The 11,968-nt window shown below is 42.6% G+C and overlaps 1 protein-coding gene across 1 annotated transcript in view; it reads right to left on the reverse strand.

The window, feature by feature from the left end:
- Positions 1-7,293: 7,293 nt before the first annotated feature.
- The window catches only part of LOC119340865 (basic salivary proline-rich protein 2-like), a 5,700-nt gene continuing 1,025 nt past the window's right edge, over positions 7,294-11,968 (reverse strand). Inside the window, exons 2-4 of the mRNA XM_037612772.1 lie at positions 11,903-11,968; positions 8,247-8,598; positions 7,294-8,163 (exon numbers count right to left, since the gene is read on the reverse strand). The exon at positions 11,903-11,968 is cut by the window's right edge and continues 28 nt beyond it. Coding sequence (XP_037468669.1) covers positions 7,509-8,163; positions 8,247-8,598; positions 11,903-11,968 — 1,073 coding nt within the window. The 3' untranslated portion in view covers positions 7,294-7,508. The remainder of the gene's footprint in view (positions 8,164-8,246; positions 8,599-11,902) is intronic.

An 11,968-nucleotide genomic window follows, 5' to 3' on the forward strand; every position in this document is an offset into this window, starting at 1 on the left:
TTTTGGAGTGAAGCTTTGCAGGAGCGACCAGGGCCCAAGGGAAGGGCAGGCGAGAGATATTTGTGTTGGACATAGCACCTGTCCAAGTAAACAGCGAGTTACACCCGGCGTATTGATGGATTTTACGGGGAAACGCCACTGTAAACTGAAAAGCTTTCGCAACTCATTTGTTAGTGTAAACTTTCTATTCATGGACGGTCGCGGACATGCGAGTGCCGTCCACTTGCATCTCCAACGGACGGTAGGCGAAGATATTAAGGATTGTAAAAATATATGAAATGGCGATTTCGTGAGAAGCTAGAAAGGGGGGCGATTATGGGAGAATCACCCCAAAAAACTGGGCCTAAAGGTTGGGAGTGGCTTTGCCATTTAATTCATCGTCATGCAACTTCGAGGTATCATCTAAACACGTGGATATTTGTGAAAATAAATACAGTCCGGATTTGAAATTGTATTACTCGAACCTTAGTGATAAGGATTAAGCATAGCAAAATCATAGCAACGTCAATTTCAAAACATAGATGACACTAAGCATCAAGCCCTAACAAATCTGATAATTATTACATAATGCATTTTATCCAATTCACATCCATCTACTTAGTTGGTGGGCATGATAATCTATAGTCTCAAAATTACTATACAATGTAAGGCCGTCTTGAATTTAAAGCCTAACTTTGACCATTCAATTTCTATAACACCGTTTGGAGCTTCATATTAAGTTTAGTACCGAGGAACTGGAATTGTGTGTGGTCAATACCAACCATTTGGATGGCGATCAAATTGGAAATTAGTCGTTGGCCCAATTTCATGGACAATTAGGAGCACCCCAACCTAATAAAGAGACTCATACATATGAATCCCTTGGAATCACCCTCCTCGTGTTTTTCCTCACTAGACGTCCAACATGCCGCTTCTACTGATCACCTTGCTACTCACATCCATCGACCATGCTGCTTTCCGTTCTACCTATCGCCATGCTCCTTCAGCTTTCCTGTTGCCAACGCCACCATCACTTCACCAAGCTAACACCACCCCCTTCGAGGCACCGCCTCTTCATCTTTCTGTTGTCGCCACCATCTCCTCGTCCACTCTTCGAATCCTCTTCCTATTAGCGGCACCATCATGTTGGTTGGCCACTACCGAATAATATTAATAAAGTTGATCGACCGATAAACACTAATATGGAACTTTTTATCTTTCCTCGCTCATGTTGTTTCGTTGTTGCGTGTCATATTCTGATGTTTAGGAACAAGAGGTGTCGGGTTCTCTTTCGGATAGGCCCTGATAGGAGAAGAAAGGTTGAGGTTACCTTTTTCTCCAAATGGCTCACAGGTTGCATTTGCTCTCAACCGGTAACCTCCTTTGAATCCTTCGTTTACACCCTCTCTATTGGCATTGGCATTGGCTCGAGAGTAAGGACCTTGTTGGCTCAAATGAGAAGAAAGGACTGTTCTATTACTAATTGATGACCTAGGGGGGTTACTCATCTTCTCCAATACATATATTGACTCGCATGTTGGTAGGATAGCGGGGGAGGAGGAAAAAGAAGTAGAGTTAGGTTTTGTTCTTGTGTGTAGGCTCTCGATCGGTTTGTCTGCTCATTGACAACGTATGTTTCTTATCCAATTGCTTCTTCTGAAAATGTGGCGTCAATTAAAATTTTGTATTCTCCCTTCAAGGCTCCTCATGTTGCTACCAATAGAATTTTTCAGGCCTTGCTCATACAATCCTTGGGACTACTATTGAACATTACAACATGGTTTCGTGAACACGTCCAGTCTTACCTTGCTACTTGGCAGTTCAAAGTCTAAAGCCAATCATTAAGACACATCCGGATCCTGGTGGAGATGGTTCGATCGCTAACAAAGACAACGGGTTGCGGGCAGGAGGTGAAGGTCAAAATAAGAGAGAAGTGTGTCTACCCAGTAAGGAAGCAGATAAAAAGGTGTTGTCATCTACCTTGACTATACCTGCCCATGGGAAACCCAATCCTACCCGACCCGACCCGGTCTTGCCCACGGGCCGGCCCTGGGCCTAAGATCTAGGGTCGATGGTCGGGTCGGGTCGGGCTTGGGATCGTCATATTTATGATTTAGGGAGCCGACATCGAGGTGCCAAACCTTCCCGTCAATGTGGACTCTTGGGGAAGATCAGCCTGTTATCTCTAGAGTAACTTTTATCCGTTGAGCGATGGCCCTTCCACTCAGCATCGTCGGATCACTAAGGCCGACTTTCGTCTCTGCTTGACGCGTGAGTCTTGCAGTCAAGCTCCCTTCTGCCTTTGCACTCGAGGACCAATGTCCGTCTAGCCCGAGGAAACCTTTGCACGCCTCCATTACCTTTTGGGAGGCCTACGCCCCGAGGAAGAACATGTTGGGGAATGTAGTAATTTCAAAAAAAAATCCTACGCACACGCAACATCATGGTGATGCATAGCAACGAGAGGGAGAGTGTATATTCATACCCTTGAAGATCGCTAAGCGGAAGCGTTTATCAACGCGGTTGATGTAGTCGTACGTCTTCACGATCCGACCGATACAAGTACCGAACGCACGGCACCTCCGATTTCTGCACACGTTCAGCTCGATGACGTCCTCGCCTTCTTGATCCAGCAAGACGGGCGAAGTAGTAGATGAGTTCCGGCAGCACGACGGCGTGGTGACGGTGTTGGTGAAGAACAATCTCCGCAGGGCTTCGCCTAAGCACTACGGAAACTATGATGGAGGATAAACTAGAGGGGACGGGGTTGCCGGCACACAGCTTGGTGTTTCTTGATGTGTCTTTGGTGCTTGCCCTGCCCCTCTATTTATATGTTGAACCCTCGGGTCGAAACTTGGAGCAAAAGCCTCCTCAAAGTCGGTTTTGCCCGAAAGGCAAGAGTCCCACTCAGACTCCAGGACCAAACGCCACAATCCTTGGCGTCTGGCCCAGACGCCAGGGTCTTCGGCATTTGGCCCCCTGGCCTCCGCAAAACTCCTTTTGCACCGACTTATAGCCCCGTGGGCCTGACCCCTTGGCCTAACCATATCATCCAATATATGAATCTTTACCTCCGGACCATTCCGGAGCTCCTCGTCATGTCCGTGATCTCATCCGGGACTCCGAACAACATTCAGTCACCAACATACATAACTCATATAATACTATATCGTCAACGAACGTTAAGCGTGCGGACCCTACGGGTTCGAGAACTATGTAGACATGACCGAGACACCTCTCTGATCAATAACCAATAACAGAACCTGGATGCCCATATTGGCTCCTACATATTCTATAAAGATCTCTGTCGGTCGAACCGCATAACAACATACGTTGTTCCCTTTGTCATCGGTATGTTACTTGCCCGAGATTCGATCGTCGATATCTCAATACCTAGTTTAATCTCGTTACTGGCAAGTCTCTTTACTCGTTCCGTAATGCATCATCCCACAACTAACTCATTAGTTACATTGCTTGCAAGGCATATTGTGATGTGCATTGCCGAGAGGGCCCAGAGATACCTCTCCGACAATCGGAGTGACAAATCCTAATCTTGATCTACACCAACTCAACAAGTACCATTGGAGACACCTGTAGAGCACCTTTATAATCACCCAGTTACGTTGTGACGTTTGGTAGCACACAAAGTGTTCCTCCGGTAATCGGGAGTTGCATAGTCTCATAGTCATAGGAACATGTATAAGTCATGAAGGAAGCAATAGCAATATACTAAACGATCAAGTGCTAAGCTAACGGAATGGGTCAAGTCAATCACATCATTCTCCTAATGATGTGATCCCATTAATCAAATGACAACTCATGTCTATGGCTAGGAAACTTAACCATCTTTGATTCAACGAGCTAGTCAAGTAGATGCATACTAGTGACACTATGTTTGTCTATGTATTCACACATGTATTATGTTTCCGGTTAATACAATTCTAACATGAATAATAAACATATATCATGAAATAAGGAAATAAATAATAACTTTATTATTGCCTCTAGGGCATATTTCCTCCAGAACATACATTCTGGCGATTTGTATCCAAGGACTAACTTAAATTGCATCCAAAAAAAGTTGGATTATGAGTACAGAGTCGCAAAGCATAATTTTGCATTGGATTAAGTATTCCAATTTTGAAAATATGAGTAAAGGATCTATGGATGAAGATACAAAAAAGTTGATTTCCAATCATAACTAAATCTTTTTAAAATAAGGAATAAGGAAGTCAGATAGCTAAAAAACGATAGTTTTGGTTTACTAGAATCGTCTGCATATTGTTTCAGCTCGGTGGAAACCCAATTTTTTTCCTCGGGATCTCTTGAATGAAATTAGGGAACGAAGTAAGTAGATTAGATGGATTTAGATAGAATTTCTATCTCCTACTCTATAAGGATCATCTAGAAAGCGAAGAGCTTTGGTTCCATTCAAATAGAAAAGCTGACATAGATGTTAAGTGGTGACAATATCCATAAAGGAGCCAAATGAAATCAAAATGTCATGTTCGGTTTTGAATTAGAGACGTTGGGTTGGGAATTATGCCTAGATCTCGTGTAAATGGAAATTTCATTGATAAGACCTCCTCAATTGTAGCCAATATTTTATTGCGAATAATTCCGACAACCTCAGGAGAAAAAAAGGCATTTACTTATTATAGAGATGGTGTGATTTGACTCGTGCGAAATTATAGAAGATCCCCTTTAAGATCAAACAATTCCATCGAATTGAGACTGTATGTGTGATAACATCTACTATACCAGGAATATCAATTAACCCCATTCTTGCAATTGCTTAGGATACCCTCTTTTAGCTGCTAGGTCTATTTCTTAGTTCAAGATCCCTCTTACTAACTGGAATAAAAGAATTAGTAGATCTGTTCCGCCCAAAATGGGAATGGGCGCTAGGGTTATGAACTTATAATCATGGGATCGACTCGATCATCAGATTATAAGTTCATTCCATACCGAACCAGCCCGTGCACAGTTATGCTATTGAAAATTCGTTCCTCTAGCAGTTCTGGTTTGAGCATTTCGTTCCCTTTTTCAAACTCCACTTCTTTTCATATAGCAATCCCTGATCAAAGAGAGAACAATATCCATTTCAAAACATTTCTAACATATTCCTTAGTTCGAACCGACGAAGTAATGTCACTTGACTATTATCAACCTGACTGCAATCGGTGGGAAAAAAGATCAAAACTGATTATTGATAAAAAAATTAGGGTTTGAAACTTAGGTAATTGATTTCTTCTACTTAGACCCAAGAATAAATTGGATCGATTTTTGATAAACCAAATTCAGTTAAGGTAGGGGAAATTCAGATAGCAATTTCTGAGCCGTATGAGGTAGGAAACTCTCAAGTACGGCAATCCTAATGTGGGAGGTTTTGGTCACGGGGACGCAGAAATCGTGCTTCAGGATCCATTATGTGTCCAAGGCCTTTTGTTCTTCTTCGCATCCGTTATTTTCGCACAAGTTTTTTTGGTTCTCAAAAAGAAACAGCTTGAAAAGGTTCAATTGTACGAAATGAATTTCTAGGTCCGGGATTTCTTACCATCAAGTTGGTAAAAAGCCTCAATTTATTGGCAATTGGTAGAATTATCTATGATCTATTTTGGAAATCTTTTTTTTGTTTAGACTGTTTTTTGTTTATGAGATGTCTGGAATTCCTTATTTATATCCCATGCAAAAGAAGAGAATCCAAGGCAAAGGCGAGAACAATAAAATTAAAATTTCTTCCTTTTCGGAGGGATTGCATGTCTTGGGCGATTTAGTTTGACAAAAGGGGAAGGGGAAGAAAATTCTATGAACCTTTCCTTTTTTCGTTAAGTTCAAGTCTGACGAGAGTAATATTCTACAACTAACAACTCATTTATTTTGAAACCGACCCACTTCCTATCTAGGATTTTATTTACTAGTCCTTTATATTACAACGTGTCTTTTCTTCATGTTCCCAATTCACTACTAAGCAAGTTCTAACAAATTGACTATTTGTGTGATAAATTCTTTGAGTTAACTTGCTGTTTTCATGAGAAATAAAATTGACAGGTCGAATTTGGAGATTATTTTCTTCTTGCAAGAGATCCTGCGGGAAAAGTGTTGCTAAATTTCAGGGTAGGGGCGCGGCCCGAGGCCCAAAAGCCTGGCGGGCTTTTCCACTCATAGATCGGGCTTGGGCCTAAAATGTAGGCCCAACGGCCGGGTCAGGCCAGGCCCAGGCCTAGGTTTTCTGCTACGGCCTTTGTTAGGCCCGGCCCGGCCCGACGTATGGCCAAGTATAATTTTGACATCTCGAGGCGTCGGAAATGAAAACCGAAGTTGGGAGCATAAATAGGAGTACACTGGACATGAATTCTTATTATGGAACATTGTCTTTTCCAAGAAAAAACCCCTACTACGCCTTTTTGTTTCCCCCTCCAATTGCCCTAGCCACCTTCTTAACAAGCCCTCAAGCCTCCTTTCCGCCACCTTCCTCATAGAAGCTTATGTGTTGACCCCAAAGGCCGAATTCAATGGTACAAAAGACTTTATAAGGATCGTCGGTTGTCGACGCAACCACCCATTCTTCCCCATCGCCCATGCTCATCCTCGAAGTTCATATATATGACCCTTCCCAGTAGCCTTGAACCAAACAGGGAGAGATAGTGTATAGTACCCGAAAACGCAACTAAGATTAATTTCTTGGAAGCTAAGATAATCATATAAAGATGATGATTATTTCAACGATTAGAGGCTCTAGGTCCTGTGATTTGACTAGTGGTTGCGGTGGTAAAAGGCACACTTAGCATTAGTGCAGTTTTAATAATGAAACTACCACGCAAGAGAAATGATACTCCCTCCATCCCGAAATATAAAATGTTTTTTTATCAAAAAAGTCATACATTTTGGGGCGGAGGGAGTATATGTGAACACTTTGCTTACAATTCGTCCTATGTGCAACATTATTTGTGAATTATGTGCAAAATGAATTGATACACCTGGTGTAACCAGCACAAGATATACACATTCGTAACACAAATCGAAGCGTATGGCGACCCGTCTCCCGTTACCAGTGCAACGTCCTAAATAGGCCTTGGTGAACCAGAACTTGTGTTTCTTCCAGCTCTGCCGATGATGACTTTTTCAATGATGTTTCGGGCCATCGTGCAATGTAGTGGGTTCCACTGAAAGCTCATATTGTCGTGATGGCGGAACCCCTCTGGTTATACCCACAACTCCAAGACCAAAAGGGCCGACCAACAGCTACCAGAGCATGTACTCCACCCGACCAGGCTTGAGGGTATAATAACCCAACCGAGAAGCAACCCAAAAGAACCAAATAATCAGATCGGCTTTGACATAACAACCCAGCTGCTCACTGAACCAAAATAATACCACCATCCAATGTATAGTGGACTTGTTTCATTTCAGAACATTGCAAATGTCATCACAGTTGAGGAAACAGTACGGGTAGTTTAATATTACAGGCTAGACCTGCACCGTCTTAACTAGATTTTTCTTTCCAGAGCATCAGTTCCAAGGATGAACTAGTACCGACCATCATCCCTACCATGAAGAGCAGCACGCCGATCATCTCGACCCTCGCCAGGGTATGGATCACCTCCTGGCCTGTAAACGCGGCCACGCCCACGTCCACGCCCACGCCCAGCATCCAACCGCCCTCGGCCTACATATGAACCAGCATACTCTAGGTCTGGTCGACCTCTGCCCAAGAAAGCGCCCTTCATTGGTCTGTTACCTGCAGGAGATCTGCTTCTGTCCTGCATATCACTCCCCCAGCTCCCCTGAGGAGATCGGCTCCTGTCAAGATACAACCCACCATGTGGACGCTCCCTCTGCTTGTACTCCGCAGCAGACCACTCAAACTTCACAGGGTCACGCAACTCACGTTCACCACGGAAACCCCTTTCCCTCTGCAACGGATCTGGAAATCGTCCTACACGTTCTGGAGGCGATCTAGCTGGATAACTTCTAGGATCACCCACACCCCAATCACGGGGTGCTGGCTTGTACCTGGCCATTTCTCTTGGAGGGGCACGATCACCTGGTGGACCAAGCGGCCTTGCAGGCACTCGTGGAGGAGAGTCAAAGTAACCCCTGTGAGGACTGCGACTAGACTCATAGCGGTGTTTGTTGCAGTTGTTACAGTGACTTCTTCGAGCAAAGTTGAGGTTTCCACAACTGAAATAAAAAGCAATGAAAACATTAAGTCAAGGCAAGCAAGGTTAAGTGCAGTAATTACGATAAGCTGAAAAACAATATACCTCGGATTCTGGCATATCCAATCACCTTCTCTTGGTGAAAGATTTGGATCATTCCTGTGAACATATTCTCCATCAATTAGAATGAACTCCTTGCCAGGACCATTATAGCCCCCCCTCCCATGCGACCTGCCTCCTCTTCCATATGGTGGAGAAACATCTCGGAACCTTGCACCTCCTCTGCCAGCCCCTTCATATCCCCTACCACCCCCTTCATATCCCCTACCACCCCTTGCATATCCTCTACCATTCCCTTCATAGCCATGGGTGTAACGTGGACCAATAGCGTCATCAAAGTTGCTGCTTTCTAATCTGCGTTGGCGCGGAGGTGATGGTCCAGCATGCATGCCATATCCTGCAAAGAAAGTGACAGCAATTCCAAATAAACATTAGAAGACACGAAACATGAATAGTCAGCAAAGAAGTGCTTACTCCAGCCACATGGGGTTGAAACAGGCAAACCCCATCTGGAGAACCACTTCCAACAAAATTACTCTCCACATACCGAATGAGGTAGTAATTGCAAAGGCCAACGTTTCTTAAGAAAGCTCTGAGAAGGAAATACCGTTGAAACTGCTGCTCAACCCGAAACACAACTATCTGTTCATGACTACACATTCAGATATTGTAATCAGATTCTGCTAAGAAAAGCTTATTTCCATGTGAGCCAGTAACAGCCCCATAACTTCATGCAAAGTCAGGAACTCTCAACCATTCATCATGCCAATGCATATGCGCCAAGCAGTACAGCGCAGCAGTTCGCCAATGGTATCTTGGGAAGTAACACAGGGGTTTCTCTTCCAAGACCCTCCATATAAGGCTAGTCACCTTATTGGGCATTATTTAGCTAATCCTCCATTTAAAGTTAAAGAAAAGTTCCTACATGAAGAAGGCATAAGCAACAGGCAGTAGGAATCCTATGTTACTTCCTACCATATGTTGTCTTCCTGCAAAGGCTACCAAGTTGTCTGTCTGCTTCAATCTTCTCTTTACCATCAAACAAACTCGCAATCTTACTAGCACATAGGGTCTTGGACAATGAAATATCAGTTGTCCATATCAAAAAGTAGACAATTCAGTATCCAAACATCATGCAGATGCCTAATGCCGAAGTCCCTGTACCGATTGATGATATCAACTGCTGCACTCGCTGATGGACTCTATGCTGGTATTCGCAGCGCACTTTCCTTAATCGAATCTCCAACAAATTGTTGGGGAAACGGTCAAAAGAACATCATGATGCTACTCCCAAAATGCATCCCATGACCTAACTCATTGTAAAGTTATCAGAATTACCAAATACTCAAAATGGAGTTGGTCAGGTTGCAACAAGACACAACTCAGATTCATGTTAACTCCAAAACCTCAGGCAGTGCCAAAACACTGACCACTGCTTCCTCGACACTACCTCGAGTTCAACACGACTCTCCTTGTCTCAAAAGCTCAAATGGAGCACTTGGTCAGGTCCAACAATTGATCGTGGCAAGATGTGACTCCTCATATTCATATCAATGGATGATCCCTAATGCTGAAGTCCCTGTACCAATTGGTGATATCAACTGCTGCACTTGCTGATGTACTTTATTCCGGTATCTGCAGCGCATTTTTCTCAACCAAATCTCCATCAACTTATTGAAAAGATGGTCAGACGAACGCCATGATGCTAATTCCAAAATGTAGCTCATGACTTAACTCATTGTGAAGTTATCAGAATTGCCAAATACTCAAAAATGGAGGAGTTGGTCAGGTTGTATTGATGCAACAAGACACAACTCAGATTCATATTAAAGGAATTCCTAGGTATCCACGTGTCATGTTAATTTCAACAAGACTTGTAGCTCTCGGACAAGTATGTAACCACAGCTGCATCAATACAATTCAGGTCCGCAGCCCTTCCTTGTTTGCCACTTATCACAACTCCAACCTTGTCAGGGTTCACCAATTGCACAGCAACTGAGTTGTTATGGCATCCACATTAAATGCCAAAAAGGGTAAACCAACAAGCAGACATTGCCATAAGAAGCGTCAATACTAAGATCCTGTCTCCTATGCAGCCAAGTTGAAAACTGTTACAGTAGAACAGCCAATTCCATACTTCATTTGATACTTAGAGGGGGTTGCAGTGCTTGGCCATAACACTGAATATCCAAGCCAGTAAAGAATTAGATAATATCTACAAACTACAATCGCTTGAAAGTCAAAACAAATCAGGAGATTTTGCACTTCCATCATGCATTATGTTCCTACATATAGTGGTTTAATGCTGAAACTAAATATTCCTACATCGTATATAGGAATTTGAACTAGTCACATCAAAAGAGAAGGCAGAGTTGAAATTGACAAGTTACTAAAAATCAATCTTGCCATAGACATCAGACATGGTAAAGAAAAAATGGATAGAATCACATGCAAAATTATGAATAATCATAGACATTATATACAAAAGCCAGAGCAAATGCTGGCAACAAAGAATAAACCTCTTAACATATTTGACGGAACTTCCTAAAAAATACTCTCTGCATGGTGAAAATTTCATGTAATCAAAGACCAAATGTTCAAATCTGAAGCCCACTAATGCAATTCTATACTTATGTAAGTCTGAAAAGAGAAGCAGATCAAACCATAACTAAAGGGCTTAAGGAATCAAGGCATCCATTAAGAGAAATCAAGTAATGCAACATTAAATAAAAGCAAACCAAACAGTATGTATAGGGGTTCTCAAGGTAAGGTACACATGGCACCCAAGTCACTCAAAAAAGGAATCATAACTGATGTGAAAAACACAATTTACCATGGAAGAATGCCTGCACCAAGCTCAAGATGAAAATTTTATGGAGAATGAGATCATATTCATAGTTATCATGTTAGCTGTTTCACTCAGATGACCTTTTATAAATAGAGATATACATCATTTACAAATGTTCTCTAGGTGTAGATCCTCTGATAGGTGAATTCTGATTAACATTAGCAAGAAAGGGACCACAGCAGTAGCGTACATGTCAGATATAGCACCAATCACAGATTTTGCCAAGAGAACTTACGTCAGAAATTTGTGCTTATGCAAACTATACATAGAAAAACTACTCCCTCCGTCTTATATTAGTTGTCACTGAAATGGATGTACCTAGACATATTTCAGTGCTAGATACATCCATTTGCACGACAACTAATATGGGACGGAGGGAGTAAAATCTACAGCAACTTTGACTGCAAATAATTAAGCGAAAGTGTATCTGACCATCACATAAAACTGGTTATGATTATGCAGATGCAGATTTGGCATAACCTGAGGCGTATGTCAACAGAAGTTATTCGATTTACCAAGATTCTTTTCCAAACATGTTCAAAGCCTTGATCAACCTTTTAATCAAAACAACCCAAACAGATAAACAAGGCAAATACCTCACATATATCGCCATATATACAATCGAAGGATTACCAATTATCAGCTGAAGACAAGGAATCGTCCATCATGATATACACGTTGAATTATCTAACGACCAAACGGATCAACAAGGCACACAGACTGCATCTTGAATCATCTAACGACCGAACGGAACATACAACATCCAAGAATAACATAGCAGCTTAAGGGGCCAGAAGAATCCAAAAGAAACAGATCTAGAGAAAGTTGGGTGATTCGAGGATTTTCAACCGACCTTGCGGCTCGTCGTAGAATCGTGGGGGCCGAGGCTGGTAACCGGGTGGGCTGAAGCGGCGGCGCT

This window comes from Triticum dicoccoides, chromosome 7B (genome assembly GCF_002162155.2).
Source record: "Triticum dicoccoides isolate Atlit2015 ecotype Zavitan chromosome 7B, WEW_v2.0, whole genome shotgun sequence".
Lineage (NCBI taxonomy): Eukaryota > Viridiplantae > Streptophyta > Magnoliopsida > Poales > Poaceae > Triticum > Triticum dicoccoides.